Source organism: Barbatula barbatula (genome assembly GCF_947034865.1).
Source record: "Barbatula barbatula genome assembly, chromosome: 8".
Classification (NCBI taxonomy): Eukaryota; Metazoa; Chordata; class Actinopteri; order Cypriniformes; family Nemacheilidae; genus Barbatula; species Barbatula barbatula.
This window is the reverse complement of record NC_136771.1, coordinates 18,600,468-18,624,600: the sequence shown is the minus strand read 5'-3', so window position 1 is coordinate 18,624,600 and position 24,133 is coordinate 18,600,468. Positions and strand designations below refer to the sequence as shown.

Genomic DNA, 24,133 nt, shown 5'->3' with positions numbered 1-24,133 from the left:
TGATATTAGTACTCTAGTATCAGCCAGTCTTGTCTCATTGTTCCAAGGTTACTAGAGCGGGCAGGACGCAGTCCAAGGTTACCAGAGCGGGGAGGGCGCAATCCATACCCAGACCTGACAAATGCTGTGATGATAGAGCATGATAGAGGCTGCAGCTTTTGCCAGAGGGGAACTGGAATCCCCTGGTCAGGCCTGGTTCCCCTCTGAGGTTTTTTTTCTCCTCCAATGGAGTTTTGGGTTCCTCGCCACCGTTTGCATATTGTTTTGCACTGTTTAACTGGCCGGGGGGGGCTGCTAGAATTTTATAGTCTTATTTAATTAACACTGCATAAAGGAATTTATAGTGTCTGATATTTGACCGGTGTTTTGACTTGCATAACCTTTTATGTTTTGCTTATAGTCAATGTTTTCTTGTACAGCTGCTTTGTAACAATGAAAATTGTAAAAAACGCTACGTAAATAAAGCTGACTTGACTTGACTATTATACCTGCTTCATAAAGTACATTTAAAATATGCTTGAACTTTAGCTTGAGTATACGCAAATGAAGTTGAAAGCACATTTTTCGTAAGGGTCCTGCTGTAATCGTTCCTTATCATTACACAGCCTGTTTTTTAGTTATGCGCTGCATGGAAGCCAAACGCTGGACTTTTCAGATAAACTACTGTATATAAACTCTGCAGCACAGATATAAACCCATTGGACCGGTCAAGTAAACAGTGCATCCAGCGAATCGCATAGTGATCCTCATCCAAACACTTGTGATAGTGTTTGGTCTATTTTTGTATAAAAGAGATGTTTTAAAAAAAGGACCTACGCAGAATAGAAAGAGGTCCTCCTGGGACATGTTAACCAAAATGAACCAGGATTTTCAACACAGCATACTGTACATTCCACTCACAACACACACATAGAATATTAATAGTGATGAGAAAACTATTGTAAACACTGACGATTTTGACGCGGTGGCCGGGAGTGGCGGTGATGTCCCAGGTGCACTCCTTCCTGCTGGGGTACTTGTCAGGCCAGTTGGGGCTGCTGAAGGTTCCGCTGGCACTGTGGATCTTGTGCTCACACTCAGCTAGAGAGAGATAGAAGAAAAGAAATACAAATCAGGCTTGCGAAGCTATTTACAGTAAAGTTAACCTACATTTGTCATTTTAGTGTCGAAACATTTAATCCTATGGCAGGAACCGAATGCAAGTCAAAACAACATTACAATTTTTCATATGGCTTTGGCCGAATGGCAACTTTACATGAACTCTGTGCTGGATGATATACTGTGTGTGAACACTTCGCCAAAAAAGTATTACAGTAAAGTATTAACCTTTGGTATGTTTACCTGAGATCATTCCTTAGCCTGAGAGTCACCTGTATATGAAAGAGATCTCCTCAAAGAGAGACTTTTTTCTCAAAAGTATTCAAAATATTCCCAAGGAATTTTTGGCAAAACATTTTTCAGTGTGTTCGCACACTACACTACAATAGATGAAGATAGAGCCAAGCTGACCTTGAGGAATCAGGCCAAACAAACCTTTTTGACAAACCCTGCAGAGTGTGTGCGTGTGCGTGTGTGTGTGTCAGCCGGTGTGCACCTCTCTTTCTAAGTGTTATCTATTATGAATGGCTCCACTAATATAATGTGACAACAATACTCTAGAGATCGAACTGTACTGCAGGGTCCAAAGTCTGGAACTACATAGAAAATGATGGATTTTTAAATTTGACAAAAGAAAGACAAAGAAGTTTATGACGTGAAATAAAGAACCATATTATATATACAGTATTTGCACACAAGGTCATACTTTGGGTTGCACTGAAGCAAGCAATATGCTCTTTGAAACATGCTCAGGTCATGTTGGGATAGCATTCATGGACCATCAGGATTTACACAAACATTTCATACCATCCCTCCTGTCCAACAACAATGGAACAGACGAAATACTAAGAAGTCAGGTACACTTTTAAATTAAACTGTTCAATTGACTTTCTACGCTGATGATATATTTCGTAGGCAACATGTTTGCAAAACGAAGCATTTTTATTAGTGCACTGCCTCATCTTTTGTGTGTATTGTACCACACACACAGAGAGAGAGAGAGAGTACACAGACAGGAGCACTAAGTCTGGATAAGCCTCTATTCTTCGCTGTTGGAATCAGGTCAGTGTACATTAGTGAACAAAAGTATTTTCAGCATTCTGCCTCTGGTCTTTATACAAACACATGCTTTCAAAACACTGATGTTGCACCACGGCGTGTATGCTTATGAAGTGTTTATTTGAAAGTTAAAGGGATAGTTCAACCAAATGAGAAAATGATGTCATCATTTACTCACCCTCTTGTCATTTCAAACCTTTAGTCAATTCAATCAATTTGATTTATATAGCGCTTTTCAGAATGTGCATTTGTCCAAAGCAGCTTTACAGGGTAAAATAAGAAAACCGAAAAACAACAAAAAGGTACATGGTGTTTATATAACAAGTTAAATTAAACTTTAATGACTTTCTTTCTTCCGCAGAACAAAAAAGAAGATATTTTGAAGAATGCTTGTAACCGGATAGCACTGGCTCCCATTTACGTCTATTAAATGGACACAAAACCAATGCAAGATGGGCCAGTAAACAGCATTCTTCAAAATATCTTCTGTGTGAACTATCAGTTTAAAATCAACTGTTTATGTTTCTATGCAAAACACAGGTCGTATATGATCCTGTACTGTACGTGCTATCGGTGGTACTCTCTCTCTCTTGCACTCGCTCTCTCATATCACTAAATCATCAATATGTACAGCAAAATCATTAGAGAGCAGCCAACCGGAGCTCTTGACTGCCCCATATGTTCAATTTAAAGATACCATATGGCTCTTTTGATTCTGTAACGCTATGTTCTTAGTCGTGATGTGAGAAGTTTCAGTGACAAGCAATTTGTGTATAAAGAACTGAAAACTGCTGCGTGATGTGACATAATCACAGACGTCGAAACATATTTGATGTACAGTTGTGCGCGTCGTGACTGGTTCACACACAAAGTTATTGTTGTTCACAGTCATAATATGATTTGGTGTATGTCTTCTACTTGTAAGTAACTCATAAAGCCAGTGTAATATAGTGCCGCTACTGAAAAGCTATTAAGAGATACACATTTCCACACACACAAACACACACACACTTATGTGGAGAAAAAAATGAAAACAGAAGCCAGATTGAAGCTTGTTTGTTGAAACAGATGTTTAAAATCAGAATGCGTGAGCTAGCCTTGAGACAGTAACTGGTGTGATGTGTTTGCATGCATGTTGTGTATGTGTGTGTGTGTGTGTGTGTGTATTCCAGTTTGGTTAAACTTCTTGACACCGACTCTAGAGCTTAAAGGGTAATATCTCTATCCTCCTCTCCTCAGGTCTAGTTGTTTTTCTTTTCAAAGAGAAACACACACACACTCACAGCTTTAAACTTTCCAAAGGCCACAAACGTTTTAAAAGGCCTGCAGTTCTTAAGGTTGACGGTGCTTTTGTGAAAATGGCATAGTGTGAGACACCACAGAAAATGCTTCAACATGTGTGGAGATCTGGAGAACTGATGCCACTTTACGACTTAACTACAGCACTCATGATACGACTCCCTTAAAAGTATGAATAAATATGTCTCTCTCTGTTATGAGATTGTAATAGTTATTGATGGATAAGAGACAAACTCAAGTCGGAAGACTGGCCGAAGATGACATTACTCTGCATATTAAATGCTGAGATGAGAGTTGCAGGGTGAGAGTCTTTTTCAAGGTTGTGGCTTTTGGCCCAACCTCAGCAGAATGTTGCATACATCAACAGAGCGTGTGCTTACACATGCTGGATGCTTGTCTGCCGGATGACTACCCTCACCCTTCTGCTGGCCACTATTTTCTTTAGTGTTCGCGAGAGCCGGTTCTGTACATACCTTCTTTGCAGTCGTGTTTGTTCTCGTGCACTATAAAGCCGTTGCGACACTGACACATGTAGCTGCCGATAGTGTTGATGCACTCATGCTGGCATCCGCCGTTATCCTTTGAACATTCATCTTTATCTGAAATAAGAGAAGGGATGAACCGTCAGTTTGCTGGGAGCAGGGGAAGGATGTGGTGAATTTCAAATAAACAGTGCGATTCTTATAGGCTTTATTATGTCTTAAAAGCAAGGACTACTTTAGGATGGGCTAGAGTAGGGGTCTTCAACTACTTTTCTTTGGGGGCCAGATTCCAAAAGTATAAATAGGATGCGGGCCATATCATCATTTCTTCTATTATTTTGTATTTCTGTTATTTATTGCTTTTTTCCTTTTTTATATTGTTATTATTACTGTTACTTTTAGGTCATATATAAAAACATGCTATGTAAATATTGCATCCAGTATTTGTGCCTTTTCATGATATTTAATTAAAAGGGATATTGTCTTTTTAATTGTATTTTATATTCCTTTATGCATATGTTTACCCAAAAATGAAATTACTGTTCATTTACTCCCCAGTCCACCAAGTAGCCTACTTCCAAGATGAGGGTGGCATTGTTTTTTCCACAAGATATTTATGAAGATGGTTAAATGAATGAAAGTCAAATTAAATTGCCCCTGCTCCTTTACGTGAAACTGGCGTCTTAAAGTTACTTTTGAGGACAGAAGACACGTTTTGGCACACGCCATTTCACTTGTGCAATCCGACTACCTGTCGCTGTGGATTGCCAACTGTAATGTTGCAAATAACATTAAGTTTCTTAGACAGACCAATCAAATCGCTTTATAAGATGTCAAACATTATGAGCCGTGGGAATTACTTTTGTATTGAATGTACCAGCGTTTTGGACTTTCAAAGTTGTGGCGTCTCAGGACGTGCATTTCTTATAGCACACGTTCTTAAAGTCTCTCCACTTATTTGAAATGTTAAGGCCGCCCGTTGACCAGCCCTGGGCTAGAGAAACAAATGTGAAAAAATGAAGTAGCTTATGCTGTCCAATTTAGTTGTAACATCCCCAACACACGTTACTCCCTTCAAAACCCGTCTGTCAGATTATAGGTCTAGTGCATCAGAAGAGGTAAAGCGGTCATAGATCAACGTTGGCATGTATTCACAGCCTGGAGCCACTAGTTGTAATCTCACCTTTTCACCATAGATGAATCCTTTTCAGTAATGCGCTCCTTCGGCTCGATCTCTCACAAGCTTAGTTGTGTGTGTGGGAGAGCTCTGGGGAGCTTCCTAAGTCTGTCGGCACTGGGCCAGTAAAAATGCAACCCTCAGGTCTTTCCGGACAATGAGAGAGATGCTATTATAAGTCATTAAGACCTATTCTCTCACTCATGCATGCCTCAAATACATAGGGAGCCCGTTCACCATGTGTGCTGTAAATGTTCATTTGTGCATGCCAGCTATACAGTAGAAATACATAAAGAAGGCCCAAATACAAACAGATGACTAAGAAAGTGGCAGTCACTGTTTGTAGTTCAGTTTAACAAGTTCCCATTATGCTTAAGCTGTAAGTAATTTGTTTTAGAAAACAAGCCAGTAAGAAATGCCTCTATGTGCGGTTTACTGACTTTGGATAGGTTGTTTTTGAGAGAGAGTGTGTTGGTTAAAGGGATAGTTCACTCAAAAATGGAAGTTCACCCTCAGGTTGTTTCAAACCTGTATACATATCTGTGTCCTTCTGAACACAGATCTTATCCCCTTTTTACTGCCATATCTATGGAAGTCAATGGGGTATAAGACCTGTTTGGTTAGATACGTTCTTCCAAATATCTTCCTTTGTGTTAAGCAGAAAAAAAAAATCTATACAGGTTTGAAACCATCAAGGGTGAGCAAGTGTTGACAGAAATTTCATTTTTGGGTGAACTATACTGTTAAAGGGAAAGAAATATAATATTAACAATTAACATATTAGAAAATTCAAACATATCTTGTGCAAGGTTATATTAGTTTAATAAACACTTTTAGTTTACTAAAAGTACTTTCACTTTTTTGTTTATGAAAATCAAATCAAATATTGGCCTACAATTATTGAAAAAACGGAAAGTAAATTAATAATTAAAATAAACTGAAAATGTAGGACACAAAATTTATTATTATACTTAAATAAAACCAAAATAAACTAAATAAAATGAATCTTATATGGCAACATAAAAAATAAAGAAGTATATAATAACAGAATTTCTAAAATAAATGAACTAAAGTTACCCTAAGAATACACCTAAAAATAAAAGCTAATTTAAAATATTAAGGAAACAACAATAAAACCAAAAAAACACAATAACTCTGATCTCATAAACCAAAGTAAAGATTTTAAAATCTTTAAAAAGCAAATAAAATCACCTTTCTACAAAATTCCAGATTTTAGCCCTTGGATTAACGTTCCAAACCCTCAGAACTTCTCACGATACAGTCATATCCTGAAATGCTGTGACCTCAGAAAATGTTTTAATAGCTTTCTAAATTTACATTCATACAGTACTAGCAAGCTTTGGTGGAGATGGAAAAACAGCAAAAAGTCGCCCAAATCTCCATTACAAATACAAAATGTGCTGACATGGTGGTCTTACCAGAGAAGAAGTGAGCTTTGAAGCCTTTCTTGGATACAGTGTTGTCCGATTTAAACTCGATTCGCATGTTGTTGAACTGGGAGGTGATGACCTCGGGAACCTCCGTGCCGCAGTATTTCCCATGAAGCTTGGAGTCAGATGACAAGCCACTGCGCACCTCAACGTAGTCATACTTGCACACCTGCGCAGATGAAATACATCCATAATAAACTCATAAATCTTCATCCATCCCTTCATGCTATGTAAACAATTACACACACTTCCGCGCTGTGTTCTCACCTCGTTTCCTTCCAGTTCAAAGGTTTCAAACTGCATGGATATGCGGTACTGAGCTGGGGCCACCACTTGCCACACGCAGTTCTTGTTCGGGGGGTATTCTTTAGGCCAGCCGGGGGTGGTGATTGTGCCGTTCAACTTAGTCAACAAACCCCCACATGCAGCTGTTGGATAGAAAGAACACAGTTTTCAAAACACATTCTGCATGGAGTTTTTCTCCATGTGTGCTAACTAATAAGCTTTCAATTAAAGGTAGACTGAAAGGACGGGTCTTTGATGGGGATTGTGTTATTTTAATGCGACTGCAATGCATTGTGCTTTATTAAGCGCAGAAACCGCATGGTTTCTGAGGAGAGTAAATATGGGCTGAGTGCTGTTTGTTCCTGTTGTTTTCCTGTTGACTGCAGATGTTTTCCTCAACCCTTCGATTGGTCTTGGCATCCGCTGAGTGTGTCTGAACCGGGCAGACGGAAGCACCTGTGCACCATGCATGCATGAACACACACACTCTCCTACCTTCACAGCTCTTCTTGTCAGGAGCGAGTTCGTATCCAGGATCGCAGGCACACTTGAAGCTTCCTAATGTGTTCACACATCTCTGCTCACAGCCCCCATTATCAGGCTTCAGACACTCGTCCTCCTCTGTTTTAGGGGACAGAGAGAAAGTCAGTGATTTGAACAGTTATGGTTGAACAGCAAAACTGATAGCAGCTTTAAATGTTTTAAAAGGTTTAAATCAATGAGTGTCAATTAAGAATATTAAGCAATTTAATATGTGTGTGCTGATTCATTAATTCAATAGTCTATAATAATAATAATAAGTTACTTTTTACAAATGGTCTCTGAGGTACAGTACACTTAGTACACTTCTTCAACTTAAAATAATATATATATATATATATATATATATATATATATTTGAATTGAACTTACAGGTCATCTTTTTATAAATGACTGCACTTAAATGTACAGCCCAAGTTTCTATGTATGTGTGTTTACCTTTGAAGAAGTTTGTGGCGAATCCTGCTTTATTTACAGTCCCGTCAGACACAAATTTCATCCACAGGGTGTTGGAGGAAGATCGGATATCTTCGGGTTTATCATAGCCGCAGAAACGACCGATCAGAGGGCTGCTCTCGGACAGGCCATCTCTTACCTCCAGGTAGTCGTACGCGCAGTTATCGTGCCTCTCGATCTGCACACATGCATGTTATGTGTTAATGACGTTTGCGTGGCAACGGCACCGTAGGTGTCAGTGTCTAGGAAACAATCCAATAAAAACAGGATCTCAGGCGTCACTGTGTGTGCTTTACGGCAGGCTAAGGGGTCTAGTGCACGTCCTGCTCTTTATAGACTTTGTGCGTGCAAGAAAAAGTGTGAGTGTATGTATGCAAAGGGATAGAGCGTGTTTTCGTTGCGACTGAACAATTCCACACCTTTGACCTACTGATGCATACAATCGTGCACATGCATACTTACGGCTTGTAATAACATTCTGACGTTTGTGTGTAAATAATCAAGCGCGTCTGTTTTTTGGCTGGCACATCTGCGGCCGTAGCGTAAAATCAAGGTGTTAATGATGTGTGGGTCTAACACAAACATGAACACAAGGGGGTCAAACTTTGAAGGTATGGTTCACCCAAAAATGAAAAAACATGTGTGACTTTCTTTCTTCCACAAAGAAGATATTTTGAAGAATGTTGTTGGCACCCATTCACTTGCATTGGTTTTGTCTCTATACGATAGAAGTGAAAGGCTTTCGCGATTGTTAGGTTACCAAAATTCTTTAAAGTATCTTCTTTTGTGTTTTGCAGAAGAATTATGCAGAATTAGAATTTTTGGGTGAACTTCCACTTTAAATATTGCACAAAATGTTGCTTTTCTGTTTCTCTCCCTTTCTAAAAGATAAAGGAGAGAGACACTATGACTAAAATAGAAACAGAAGATGGAAACAAATGGCAACACATAAAAGAGAAAAGCTTCACCTCAAAGACCTGAAAGCTCAAGCCGACACTATAACCCTCAGACACTGTGATCTTCCACACACACTCTTTAGATGGACGGTAGTCATCTGGATAATTTGGAGACTGAATCTGTCCTGAGTCCTTGCTGATCTCTCCTCCACATATCGCTTCAGGACAGACAGAGATTCTAAAGATTAAGCCCCAGGGACTGCAAATTTGTGTACTATCACTTCGATTAAAAGTGGAACTTTTCAAGGTTTTAGATTTCATCCAATACTACAAAATTAAATCTTTAAGGTACATAAAATAACAGTTTCGTAATAGTGTACACACACACCTTCATAGACAGCTGCGAATCCCTTTCCAACCCAGTTGCTGCTACTGCGAAACTCAATCCACATCCGACTGTCTGTAGAGACCAAAACGTCTGGAATTTTATCACCACAGAAGCGACCTGCGCATGAACACACAAATTAACAATGACATGTTGAATCGGAAGAACGTCATCAGTATGAAATTATTTCTTAAAACGACAAATATTCTGGTATGTACCCAGCAGTGGTGCTTTCCTCCAGTATCCGTCCCGAACCTCGATGTAGTCATACCAGCACAGACTGCTCTTGTACAGGTCCATGGTGGTGAAGTTTAACACTATCTGAAACGGGCAACACACAGCCGTCATACACTGCAAACCTTATCTAGCAGATGAATGCGTCATACATTTTATGCAAACAACCTTTGTGAAGTCAAAAGCGGTGTCTTACCTTCTCCCCAGGTGTGACAGAGATTCTCCACACACAGTGTGTATATGAGGGGTATCCGTTCGGATATCCTTGGGATGAAAAATTCCCCACTGAGTCCTGCAACGTTTCGCCACATGCTGGAGAGAGACCAATAAGAGATCATGATATATTAAAAAAGGATTGCTTTGACAGATTTATTGAACTATTTGTTAGATTAAAGTTTCTCATTTGTTCATGAACTACATGGACTACAGTTGCTAGACTGTCTCACTGTTTTTGCCAGTTCGGTGCAGGCTCACAACTTGGGTAAAAATATAATTTTAAACACACACAGTCACACAAAACACAATGAAGTAACAAAGACCTATTGACTGTTCTAATGAGACCTCAGGAGCCAATCCGTGCAAGACTGGGAAGCAGATTCTCGGTTCAAGAGGGGCCAAATCTGCGGCTAACATTTGCCAAACGTTCCTCCCAATTACTGATGTAGCGGTTGGGCGAACATTTGAAAGGCCTCTGTTTTTCATCACAGCTAATTGGACTGCGGTTGCAAGTGGTGCTGCGTTTGGGGTGTCGATTTCAAAGAAAGACAAAGACACGTCACACAACCACCCGACTCAATTGCTGATTTGAGATGGAGTTGTTAGATAAGTTGTTATCTTTGGCTTGGCTGGATAGATATAGTGTAGGTGAACTTGCTCTGTTGGAAGTCAAACATCAATATTTCAGCCTAAGCTTTAACAGCAGAGCTATGAACTTTGGACCAAAAACGTTGAACTCCACAACATGAGACTCAAAAGTGGAATGTCTCAAATATTCTTATCGATGGAAGTTGACAATGATTTCTCCTTTCAAGCTTGACATGAGACCTAAGAGTAAATGAGAAACTATAAAGTTGTAGGCTAATTGTCTTTGTGTGTGAAGTGGGTCATGCTTCATGCATTTACACACACACAAACAACGTCATCACTAGTGTGTGAACGCAAACGATACAGCAGGGAAAAATCACACTCTCGTATGCCAACCACACGCAATTGAGTCCCATCATGCTCTCTGTCCCTGAAATGTCAACGTGGCCCTCTCCTCTCTCCTGAGTGAGATTCAACTGCACATGCATCATAAAAGTGACGAAGCAAATAAATGATATCATGCAAGCAAACGCACTTCCACGTACACGCACCGTATTATCAGGAGACACTTTCTCTGCCTGTGATATGAGATCATCAGACTTCAGTTTACACCCCTGTGTGATCTTTCATTTCCATTTACACTTTCTCGCACACGCAAACACACAAATTGCAGGCCTACCTGGGCATCTGTACAGCTTCTTGGCCTGTGATATATCTCCTTTGCTGAGTCTAGTTCTCTGACCGATCGCAGGCCTGACACCGTTCTCATCGCGAGAGGGTAGAATTGTGTCCAAAAACATTCCTCTGAGAAACATCAGAAGAACGATTGCAAATATTTGCTTTGAAAGATTTTAATTCGATTACAGAGTGTGAAATCCTAGTTAATGTTTTTGTTATCTGTGACATAGAGACGGAACGGCCGAGGGAGTGATAGAGAGAGAGAGAGAGATGTAATTCTCACCTGGAGAAAGTGTTTCTGGCATAATGCATGATGCTGTCAAAATCATACGGCTCACCAAGGGAGTTTACATCCCCTGGCTCCATCTTGATGAAGTTATACTCCTGACCTGAGTGTAAACACATACAGATGTATTAAAACTGAGAAGTTACTGATACATACCGTGTCTGGAATTGAGATCTCTTAAAGGAACGGTTCACCTAAAAATAAAAATTCTGCATTCATTTACTCACTCTCAAGTTGTTCCAAATCTCTATACATTTCTTTGTTCTGATGAACACTGAGAAAGATATTTAGAGGAAAGCTTATAACCAAACAGTCCTTGTACCCTATTGACTTCCACTTAGTTATTAGTTCTGTTCATCACAAAAGAAGATATTTTGAAGAATGTAGGAAAGCAAACAGTTCTGGTGCACTTTTGACTACCATTGTCATCTTTCCTACTATGGTAGTCAATGGTGGCCAAGAACTGTTTGGTTACAAGCATTCTTCCAAATATCTTTCTCTGTGTTCATCAGAACAAAGACATTTTGGAAGAACTCAAGGGTGAGTAAGTATTGACAGAATTTTCATTATTGGATGAACTGTCCCTTTAAATTTCTTGTAAAAGCTACGAACTAATAAAATGAAAAGCAGTCACTTCAAGTGTGCGTGAACTACAGTGCAAACTTTTTTTAGCACTATAAAAACAAGACTAACTGTATATCTGCTGAGGGCCAGATATATGTGGCCTTATTGAACTAGTAACCCATTACCTGGTTGGATGTTGTCTCTGATGATAGTCACGTGGTCATCGCGGTCAGGTCGCGTGTGCTCGTGCCAAAAGCCGATGACGTGGCCGAGTTCGTGAACAACGATGCCAAACTTGTCGCAGTTCTTCCCGATGGATATTGCCTGGGGGCCGTTGCCTCGACGACCGACGTAGGAGCAACACCTTCAGAAAAAAAAAGGACACTTTTAAACCTTTACATCCTGAACGAGACGTCAGCATCATGTGCAGAACAGTGATGAGGACCACACAGTGATGATTGTAACTCACAGATTCTTGCCGTCTGATATGTACACCTGTAGTAAACACGTATTTGAATTAATAATATCATGCTGGAAAGAGGTGTGCTTCGTGGAATGAGCCATCCAATCAGAGAAGGGTATACCAGTGTAGTGATCGGCTGAGAGTTTAATAATGCTGTCAGTATATGCCCTTCATCTGTGCCATAATGTAAACATTCACAAAGGTTGTGAAGTCAGAGTTTTTGTTGTCCAGATGGAATGTCAACAGTCTTCATTTGGGCATGTCTCAGACACACAAACACAAAGCAGTAATCTCAATTCCAGTCGGTCTATTTATAGCGTGGATTAGAACCTTAATCCCTCATTTCATAGCCAATGGTGTGGAGAACACACAGATAAATAAATAGGTAAAAACAGACCCACAAGATAACTAATGTTACTAAAACCTAAATTAATACGTTGACTAGTAACTTAAATGCAACCTATAAATGAATATCTAGATAGATGTGCAACATCCAATATGATAAACCTTCATATCTAATGTAGATAAATACAAAACAACCAGTCAGCACGCATTTCTAAACAGCATTACTCACAAACCCCTTTGTCAAATACATTTTTGTCTGTCGTCCATTGCTGAATGACATCCACTGATTATAAAAGATACAAGTGCAGTAAGATGGATACTATTATGTAATGTTCTCCTCCACGTCTGTCGGTTCTGCTTTAATCTACTCTTGCCCTTCTGTCAATGATGTTTCTCTCTATAATCTCTGAACCTGATTCATTATTTCATCTCACCTCCCTGTGCCCTTTCCACCACCATCTCTCAATTCAACTTCTCCTTAAAAGACTTCATATCCTCAATTCCCCTGCATAAGACCGAATGACATTCATAGACTGATGATACACAATGTTGATCGAATGATCAATCAAAAGCAAATAATCCAACATATTCAAGCAGCCACCGTGTTTATCTAGACTTATGCGATTTCCTTCTTTCCCTCTCTCTTCCTTGTTAACACACTGTTAGGATTCCATTCCTAAGAACAATAGGCGCTTTGCTCACCGTGGTAACGGGGCAGGAAGGAAAGCCAAGCCGACTACAGTCGTCTCAGCCGACACTCAGTCACTCGTTCTTGCAACACACACACACAAACACCTTACAGGATACACTCATAACAATGAGAGTGAGTTTCACTCAACCTTCAAAAGCGCAGAAGAGTCAAAACTTGATGTGAAGTACATGGGGTCACATATGAGATTTCCTTGAGAAAAGGTGTGATTTTATATTATCTCCTTTAGATTTTTAGAAGATCTCAACAATCTCATATAGTCTATGTTTAGATTTGCCGAACATACCTCCTTACAATGATCAGATAGGACTCAATAGAATCTCGGATAGAAGATCGGATAATCAGAGCTATGCTTCAACTTTCTTTTTTTTGGTCAGTGAACTTTCACTGTTATCTACTTTGTTTCCATTTGTATTTCTCTTGGAATTTTGAAACAAACCTTAAAAGAAACCCCATTGTGATGCCCATGAAGTCTCCTGAGCAAGAAACACATTTTCCTCTGTTTCTTAGGACATAGTATAAATGTGTGAACCTCATTTTCATTATTTCCTTGATGGCAAAAAATTTTATAATACAAAGGACACTCAGAGTCACTCAGACTGTTAAACACGCACCCGCATGGTCTGTATGTGAAGACGATGTAACTCTCCTCGTCGGTTTTTTCGATGAAGGTCACGCACGTCTGTTTCTCCCAGTGTCTCATGGCTTGTTTTAACATGGCCCTCTGGCTGCCTGAAAAACACAAAAATGTTCACATGTTGTCACAAGCATTCATAGGCCAATGGCATGCACACACCTCGGTCCCTTACCAGTGAAGTTGCCACCTATGACGTAAGGGATGACTCCCCCGGGCCAGATCTTCTCTGCTCGGGATGTGGCAGCACGTGGCAGGCGAGACTTCACACCTTTAACGGCGGTTCCACTCTTCCCTCCGGCTTTAGAGGTCGGTGCATCTTCACTGCTATTTACTGGCCATGATTCTGCATCACACAGAGAGAAAAAATAATAATAAAACAAGATGTCATATAAAAACAAACAAACTGAATGTGCTTTGAAAGTTTATTGCATTATCACAAGAAGTATTTCATTTAATTCAAGTATTCTTCGTTTGGTCTCTACAAATAAGTATCTGTAAATATCAGACGTATCAAATCAAATGCAATCGCTCTTTTAGTAATGAGAGATGGGATTAAAGGTATTAAACTGGTGAAACATGTCTCACTGTCAAAACCAGGGAGGCTTTCTAGAAGGTTAAACATGCACAAGCTTTTATTGCAATAAAATCCAACCTCCCGGCACATGACTGCACCATCCACATGATTCCATTGTAATAAATTTGTAAAAGACACTGAAGATTTGTTGCATGAGATAATATACAATGAAAACAAAAAGTTTAGCAACCTTTTGAGACGAAGAGTAAGCATGCACTATAAAAAACTTATATATTGGAAAATAGGCATTTAAAAATAAATAATTCTAGTAATATTTATTTTTGGATATTTGTTTTACTTTCGGGCAACGTGTAGGCACACAGTCCATTGGGCTACCGGCACCAACATGACTCATACATGTTTGTTCCATTAACTACTCACAAACGTATAATATAGTACTTGTTAATCATATATTAACTGGTTTCATATATATACATATAAATATATAATCTAAACATACAAAACTATTATTGTACAAACTATTGTGACAAAAGGCAAAGACCCTTAGTCCAAGACTTTGAACATAGTAAATTTCATCATATCAGGTGCTGTTTTACTGAGTTTTTTACTGAAAAGTGATACTCACCAAAGCCTAGCCGTCGTATTCTGTCCAGCAACAGATATAATGACCCTCTCTTCTTACTGGGATTATGTTCATCTAGACCACCTGAGAGTAAAAAACACACATATTAGTAGCATGCAATAAACATTTACTAAATAATACCTGCATCCTTTTCACTAATCATCTGTATTGTTTATAAAGTAAAAATGGAAAGTTTTTCATGATTTACCAGTGTGTCATATTTTTATATTTTATCAAACAATAATCCCATTCGCATGTCTTGTGTTATCGATTAATAAGTACTGACCATAAAACCATTGTGTGTAAGTTAATTATGTGCAATTTAATTATATTATTTAAATAAAATGCATTATTTTCATAATTTTCTTTTTTCAAAGGCCATAATAGTTTTTATGGGCTTTATTATAGTTTATTAATTTGTCTGCTTACTAAAGTTAGTTGACTAGTTCTGCTAACTGTGCATGAATATCTTCTGATAACGTTGCATGAACATTGCCTGGTGCTATAGCCTGACCGAGCCAAGACCGATGTGTGAAATTCCTCTCACTGGCCCTGTGCCTTTTTCTCACTTAATTTATTCCTCTTTCCTCATCTCTTTTCATCCCTACATTCACTGTCCTCTTCTCCCTCCTTCAACTTCTCACCTACTCTTTTCATTCACTCTATTCACACATCTATGTTCCTGTGCTCTCTTCCCTTTCCATTTTCCCTCTCTTTCTCTCCCTTTGGAATTTCTCCGATATGGACAGGAAAGTGAGGAACAAACAAAACTCTGTATTGAAGACGCAGGAAAAGGCTGAGCTCTGGGATATATGCACACACACAGCTATACAGTGTGACTCTTGAGCTCTTATGAATCTGGAAAAATCTGAGAAGGACCTGTCCTGACTGGTTTGAACATGCATCAGTCTCCCGCTGTTCATGGTCCTGATGTAGTTTGCCCTTCAGCCCTGGTGGCACATCCTGTAACAACCCCGGTCAGAACGGAAACGCAAAGCTGAATCCTTATCACCACTTTTGGTCTCGCTTCCGTATTGCTGCCAAAAATTTGGATGAGGATCAAGGTGATATTGCTGATGGTTCTTTCGCCCAGTTCTCAAAGTTGACTCTCTCCTAGTGTGTCTGTGTGAATCAGTACTAAATATATCCTGATGTACACTGAAGGACTCTGTCCAGACATCTTGGATTATGTATCTAGAATGTGCCAACGGGAAAGACATGCACACACATTTTGGCTTTGGTCTGTTTAGGCTGTTTAAATATCAGTGATTGAGTTAGCAAAATTTTCAGACAAACAAATATACATACTTTTGCACTATAACATATGGAACAATAGGCCTTACTGCTGAAGGTAAACACACACACACACACACACACACACTTGGGTTGTTTGCTGATGGTGCAGTGGAGTTGAGACAGGAGCATTTATCAAGTCGAAACACCTAAAGCTACAGTATAAACTCCCAATATCCCACACACATTATTCAACTTCAATACGACTTTAATATCTTTAGATCACCCACAGCCCACAACATTTATAGACATTGATTTATTCTATGCTTTTGACACCTCAACATCTCGGACTGATAAATTCATAGATTTTAAATGCAAACTCTACAGAAGCTGAGTCTGTGTGCTTCTCCCTCCACAGGGTCTTGGTCGCCTGGAGGAACATGACTTTAAACATGACACCAGGACAATAAAACCACATGGGCGGCTTCAAGGACTGAGTCAAACAGTAGCTCAAACCTTGAACCCTGAACCGCAGAAAGAGGCATTACACATTACACAGTCATTGTTGTTGTTCTGCACCAGACACAACCCTCAGCAGCTGCTGACTGCAGCTTTAACCTTGTCTCTACAGTATTGCATGTCTGCTTCTGTACCCAGCTGAAAAAACATGTGCAACACAGATAAGGCAGATAATGTGTTAACCTCAGACAGGAGCATTCAGTTTTGAAAGTCAAGATTGCATGACAGATGTTTCATGCCAAACCCAATTTTACACAAAAATTTAAATTCTGCCATTATTTACTGACCCTCATGTCAAACCCATTATGTTTTTAAGTAATCCAGACTTGCTGGTTGCTTTTTATAATGGAAATACATAAGAATCGAATCCGTAAGAATGGAAAAGATAGAAAAGCATTAGTAAAGAAATGGTTCATTTGACTGCTAGTGTTCTATATATTTCAATGTATACACTCTTGAGGTGCTTCGAAAGGTTCTTAGATGCCAAACACAAAAATGTAGTTCCACAAAGAACCATCAAGAAGTCAAATGTTCTTTAAAGAACCATCTCTTACCTAAATCTTTACTTTATTATAAATTAAGAGTGTAGACAACAAAGGTGCTTCACGATATATACCTATTTTGTCTAAATGGTTCCATAAATAACCCTTAACATCTGAAGAACCTTTCTGTTTCACAAAATGTGAAGCTTTTACTTTGTGGTAAAAGCTTTCTTCAGACTAGAAAAAGGTAAAGAAAAGGAAAAAGGTAAGAAAGAGATGGTTCTTTAAAGAACCTTTGACTAAATAGTTCTTTGTGGAACCCAAAATGGTTCTACTGTGGCATTGCTATGAAGAACCTTTTAAGCACCTTGATTTTTAAGAGTGAATGACGTGATGATGCGTCTTACCAGTCGTGTGGCCCTGTCTGCCATGTGACTGCTGTGTGAGCTCTATCGTCCCATCGATCTGGAACATTTTCAAGTCCTCCTCATCCAATGCAATATCTCCCCAAAATACAGCTGGAAAGAAACCAGAGAAGAACATTATAAGAGGATAAATAAACACTTTTTGGCAGCATAAAATGATGACCTAAGCACTGACCGGACAACTCTACCCTGAGACTCAGATCAGATCAGACCACTGACTGATAGTAATTCATATGCATACTTTTTTCATATTTGCACACTTTTAAGATCTGATTTGATCTTCCCAATGTCTGTATCTCTCCCGTGACATGACATCATGCATCCCTAAATTAGCCAGCGCATAAAGACGACCATGAATATTGCGATATGATATTGGGAGCTCTGCCATGTGTATGTGCAAGATTAGTTTCCTCAACCTTGAAATAAAACAATAAACAATAAGAATTATGCTTAACGCTATCTTGATTGTTCCATATTGACATGCACTCCGCCCTTGTGCACGTGCATCCATCCCTCTCCCATCAGTTCCTCGTACAATATTCAGTCTGAATCTGCGATTGTATCACAATCAGAGTCTGGGTCCCCAGTGGATCAAAGTCTTTATAGAGAACTAATATTAGCACTGATCTAACCCCACTCCACGCATCTGTGGGAATCTCAGCTTCCGGATGACACAAAAAAGATTAGAAAAATTATTCTAATAATTTTGAGCTCAACTTTAAAGCACAACTTGTCCGCTCGGCACCAATGAATGTTAACATAGTAACATAGTAAATATTTTTTAGTATTTTTTCGAAATCCTTTGGCTGAATCTGTGATACAGACTTATGTAAATACTATAAAAATTCTTCATCCACTGACCTTCGAGTTGTTCCATATCTGTATAAATGTCTTTGTTCCGATGAACACAGAGAAAGATGATTATAACCAAACAGTTCCTTGACCCCATTGAATACCATTGAAGAAATATTTCAATGGTAGTCAAAATTTCCCCAGAACTGCTTCCTGTCCTACATTCTTCAAAATATCTTCTTTTGTGTTCAACAGAACAAAGAAACTTATATAGATTTGGAACAACTTGAGGGTGAGTAAATGAAGACAGAATTGACCTTTTCTGCACATACAATGAACCTCAGTTTGTTAATATAAATACTCATGTATACATGAACAAATAGGCAGAGAGGAAACTATGATCGAAAATGCAAAGATAATGTTTGTACTGTGGTGGTAGATGTTTTACTTATTTATAGAGTAACGACAACAAAGTGCTTTTTGTTTGTAAAATACAAAAACAGTTTAAAAGTGAATGCAATCTAAAAAAGGGATCTTATTTATTGCATCGTCTTGGTAGTTGGTTTATCTTTTACCATTTAATATTTCTCATTTGATCTCATCATATCTTAAAAATATCACAGAAACAGTAGTTATTTAAAGATCCAGTCAGTGAAATATAGCGGCAAGGTTGCGAATTGCAACCAACCGCTCACATCACCCTTCCCCTCCCTTTCGAAACACTACGACCTCAGACAGAACATGGCGAATTATGCAAGGAGACCCGCGTTGTATGTAGATAGAAATAGTTAATTCTAATGTAATGAAAAAACACCTATATACCTCTGAAGGGATAGCTATGTATATTATAAAGCTTTTCTATCAATAGATCATCCCAAAAATTACACACTGGACCTTTGAATCAAAGTGTGCTCGTGAAAAGCCACAGAATTGATAACCCTATTTAAACATCACATTGGAAGAACATCAATCCAGCCCCCACACGGCGATGCATATTTAAATCCCTGCTGAATAATTCTACTCTTTAGAGTTGAAATGAGGATACTCTGCAGTCAACAGCCCAGACGGTGAAACAAGACAATCTGAAATAACAGCGTGAACAAGGAAAGTGATTCAGGCCACACTGGTCTGTCATTGTGCTGAATTTGTGCATTGATTCAGGAAGTCTGGCAATGAAGTCTAGCATGGCCACAGCAATCGCATATTCCCCTCACATCAGTGGGCCACTGACAGCACATCTTAATTTAACACCAGTCAATAACTTCAGCCGGGATGATCGATAAACACAGAACAGAGGCTGTCCTTAAGAATTGATTACTGTAAGAAGGGAATGAAGCTGGTTACAACGAATATGTGACCATCACAGTAACACCAGTCTAGAGATTGTGAGCTGGCAACTTTTTGTTTCATAGCTTTATAACATCAAATGGCACGTTCAATAAAACATGACTGCTGTCATGGAACAAAGAGTTTCAGACTGTGACATCTGCAGGGTTTTGGTTAATATGAAATGTTAATCTCAGTTGCAAGGACACAGTTGCACAGCGGGAGGTGTGTTTTAATCTGGGTGCGGTGATAACCATCTGCATGGTTGTGTATTAAAATAAGAGATTATGTTTGTGGAAATACTGCAGGTCAAGATGAGGTTATCCCTGAAAGGTTCAAGTCATCTCCATTGCCTCCTTTCATGATTTAAATGTTGCCAATGAACAAATGAAACTAATTGAATAATTGTTAATAGAAATGAATTTTTACAAAAGAAATCTCACCTAATGTTACTTTGTAGTCGTAATTGTGCATAGTTCACAATGAAGGCAATCCCAGAACACAATGCGACAAGCCAGCTCTATTTTGTACTATGTTGCCTATTACAGTATTTCTATGTGCTATGTATATTTATGCGTATTAGAATAAAAGCTTAACATTATTGTGAGTTATATACAGTATGAGCTGTATACTGTATGTGGCATGTGAAAGTGCACTAGATTTTAGACAGTTTAAGACTGAACGTTATGCTTCAATGGAGACCGGCTTCTGATCACTTATTTTATCTTCTGAATTATTTTAGTTTCATTAACAGACTGATTCCATGTACACAACAGATGTTGTAGAGAATCTTGGAGGGAGGCCATTATGAACACTTGCTTTGAAAAACACACACGCTACAGGCTTTGCAACTTTGACCATATGTTGACGCTTCATTACAGTGATGTCAGACCAATACCAAGAATCCCTTGCTCATAAAACTCAGAAAAACACACAGCTGAGTCTGATGAATGACTATCATGGGACCTGAGGGATGAGAGGGGTGTTTCGGTTTGTCAGTGACATGAAACATGACGCAAATCATTCTGGGTGACAGCCCAGCAAGCATTCCTGCGAGCTTGATCACAGGAAGACCCAGGACTGGCACATTCAACACATACATCTAAACAAAATTCCAATAACTGCTTTTTGTCACATTAGCATCCTGATGATGTCGATAACTGACGTCTTGTGTCATCCTGGAGTGTTTTTCAGGCAGCATATATTTACTGGGCTTTTCCATACATGAGACTAGCAGGAAAGAGTTCAGGGCTAATTGACGAAACAGTTGTTTGTACTTAAAATTATGTATAATTTCTGATCAGTTTGTTGTTCATGTATGCATATGTTAACCTTTCAAATGAAAATGGTTCGATGGTTTATCTAACACGTACTGTAAAACAAACATGTTGTTAAGATACTTTGCATTTTGGTAGGGGCCAATGATGATACCGGCAAAGCAAACAGCTCAGGAGAGATATGACTGAGTTATAACCAGGGGCGATTCTAGGATTTTCATTTTAGGGGGGCTCAGCCCCCAATAAGGGTATGATTAAAAAAAAATATTTGACTATTAGGGTAGGTTTGTATACTACTAACCTTATTGCTATCCACTATTTCATTGTATTCGATAAGTGTATGTATAAGAATATAGACAAAACATGTATTAATGTAATTGTCTATTGGAAATATGTTTAATCTGTTCTATATTTATTTCTATTTATTAAAAATAACAACATGAATTATCAATTTGCCACTTCTATAAATCAATTACTTTAAATAAAACACAAATCCCTTTACTCTACTCTTACTCTAATGTATCATGATACACTAATTATTCATTATCACTTAATACAATAGGTGTTAATCGCTTCATTTTTGTTGGAAGAAAAAACAACTACCACACTGTAGCGAAGACGTACTGGTATTGGATGAGAAACCGAACCGTGTATTGGTCCAGTAACATTATGTAAACTGCAATTACAAGAACTGCACCGATGCAGATGTCATAGCTCTGCGCCCCTGCGGATTGAAAAACGCACTGAATCCATGCAGACTCAGATCAGGGGAGGAGCCGAAAATTGACGCAGCGTGCCGCCGTTACAAATTTGTTTTTAAAGGGGACTGAAGCGATCACAAATTAATTAATCAAATAATTTTTAGGGGGGCTGGGCAGAAGTTTAGGGGGGCTGAAGCCCCCCTAAAAAGGGCCTAGTGACGCCCCTGGTTATAACCATCAGAGGGAGAGAGTGAGCTTTAACTACAGCAATATCACTATCATCACTCTCTCTGTGAATGCTCAATTGTGTGTTACTTCAACCGTTGTCGGTGTATCAAAGCACCTTTTCACACATCAGGATGTGTAAAGCAGTAATTGTTTAATTAGTTAAATGCATTCTTGGGGAAGCGTGCAGATCTCTGACTCATGTTTTCCTGCTCCAAAACAAACAGCCCGTGGTGCTGACGATGGAATTTTGGGGAATTTTCGGAAGCTGACTGTCAGACCCGAGTACTCCTAACCTTTGTATTAAACATAACCGTACGGACATCTCTTCATCTCATGTGCAAATGCAAAGAGAACCGATGATTTCTTAAAAACTTTAAAATGTCGCACAAATGTGTTTAGACATGCAGGCTGATGTTAAACTAACTGCTTTACATTCAAGTAAAACTAAATGATTTTCGGACACAATACAGTACATTTCTCCACACACTCCACCTAAACATGTTTACATAACAAAAAATAAAACTACGGTACAAATGAAAGTTTTTCTTTTCACTCACTGGCTCTCTTTTGCTGTGCGCACCTTTTTTTGGCAAAACCATCTTTTGTAAGGGTTATGAATGAGATTGTGTGTGTATGTGAGAGAGAAAGAGAGAGCGACTCTTCTCAAGCTAAGTGGCAGGATGCAGGCTACCAGGAAGAGATAAGTGCCTGAATGAAGTGGGCTTCCACACTCGTCACACACACACGCAGGGAGGGAAATCAGTGTACAAAGAGATGGAAATGTGTTTAGTGCACTCTAATGGCATGAGATAAGCACACGTCCAAATATTCACATTCTGTTTTCCCAAGAACAACACCAGCAAGATGACCAACCACAGAGTAATTGCCACCGTCCATACACACATGCAGGGTCATAAGTAAACAGATGACCATTATATTATACACAAACAAATGTATGTTCCCCTGTGAAGGTACACACATGCTTATGGTATATATGAAGAGTTTGGTTCCAAAATGAGATCTCTTTGTTTTAAAAAAAAAATTTAAATCCTGTTTTTTTATTTTGCATTCCAATTAATATCAAACTGCAGTTGGTTTGTTTTAAGATGAGCCAAAATAACAAAAAAGGTCATTTACACAATAAAAACATGTTAACATAAAAAAAAATATTTTTTATGCAATTCCAACTCTCTTATGCCAGAAATGTTTGACAGATGTTAAACCACAGCACTGTAAAGCTTTTGACAGTAGCAGAACACAACCACACACTGACTGTCCTAATACTTTTCCTATGTTTAAAAATAAAGCATTTTTACTCATTTGCCAAAGAGTACTGTCATTTTGTAATTTAACTGCTAACACTCAGCCGTTGGAGAAAAGTGCTGAAGACTGTCAGCCGAACATTAGACCCTCACGCAAGTTAATTTGACCAGCTGTTGAAGCGTTAGTGTGTGCGTGCGTGTGTTTGTAAATGTGAGCTCTAGGAACAGATGATCTTTGTCGTTACGTAAACTGTGCAATACCATTGATAATATGACAAGCACACAATTATAATCTAGAAAACTATCAACAACAACTCCACAGAATCCAACACTACACTAAGTAAAAAATTTATTAATGGAGACATGTATGGGTAATGAGGAAATATCAGAGAGATGGACATCTCCATTTGATGGGAATTACATATGTGCAAAAAAATAAGGGAAAATACAGGTGCGTGCGTGTGTGCGTGTACAGGTCTAGCCTCCATCATGGGGACCACGGAAAGTAAAACCTATTGCTATTAGTGAAATTGTTTGATAAAATATACAATTATTCTTATTTGAAACAATTTCTATGAGGGTTAGGTTTAGTGGAAGATAATACCATTAGTTCAATATAAAATCTGTATAAATCTATACTAAAATATACATCAATGGAAAGTCACCATGAAGATACAAAAAGTTTCCAATGTTTGTGTGTGTGTTTTAGAGTAGAGCTGTTATTTGTTCGTTGTAATCGTCCTCATTGGTGCTCTTGTTTGTCTTGTGGCATGTGTCACCTAAGCCAATAAACCCCTCAAGTTTTGATTTGTTCCGTTTACAACCAAAGATTTTTCATCTTTGTCCTCCAATTCATCTTAAACTACTGAAGGAGTGACAGTCT

The 24,133-nt window shown here is 38.7% G+C and overlaps 1 protein-coding gene across 1 annotated transcript in view; it reads right to left on the bottom strand.

The window, feature by feature from the left end:
- The window catches only part of tll1 (tolloid-like 1), a 36,293-nt gene that overhangs the window by 5,335 nt on the left and 6,825 nt on the right, over positions 1-24,133 (bottom strand). Inside the window, exons 3-19 of the mRNA XM_079462258.1 lie at positions 17,647-17,757; positions 15,009-15,089; positions 14,021-14,191; positions 13,826-13,943; positions 11,880-12,058; positions 11,128-11,233; positions 10,846-10,970; positions 9,559-9,674; positions 9,347-9,449; positions 9,132-9,248; positions 8,816-8,961; positions 7,830-8,025; positions 7,347-7,472; positions 6,834-6,994; positions 6,555-6,735; positions 3,930-4,055; positions 953-1,080 (exon numbers count right to left, since the gene is read on the bottom strand). Coding sequence (XP_079318384.1) covers positions 953-1,080; positions 3,930-4,055; positions 6,555-6,735; positions 6,834-6,994; positions 7,347-7,472; positions 7,830-8,025; positions 8,816-8,961; positions 9,132-9,248; positions 9,347-9,449; positions 9,559-9,674; positions 10,846-10,970; positions 11,128-11,233; positions 11,880-12,058; positions 13,826-13,943; positions 14,021-14,191; positions 15,009-15,089; positions 17,647-17,757 — 2,291 coding nt within the window. The remainder of the gene's footprint in view (positions 1-952; positions 1,081-3,929; positions 4,056-6,554; positions 6,736-6,833; positions 6,995-7,346; positions 7,473-7,829; positions 8,026-8,815; positions 8,962-9,131; positions 9,249-9,346; positions 9,450-9,558; positions 9,675-10,845; positions 10,971-11,127; positions 11,234-11,879; positions 12,059-13,825; positions 13,944-14,020; positions 14,192-15,008; positions 15,090-17,646; positions 17,758-24,133) is intronic.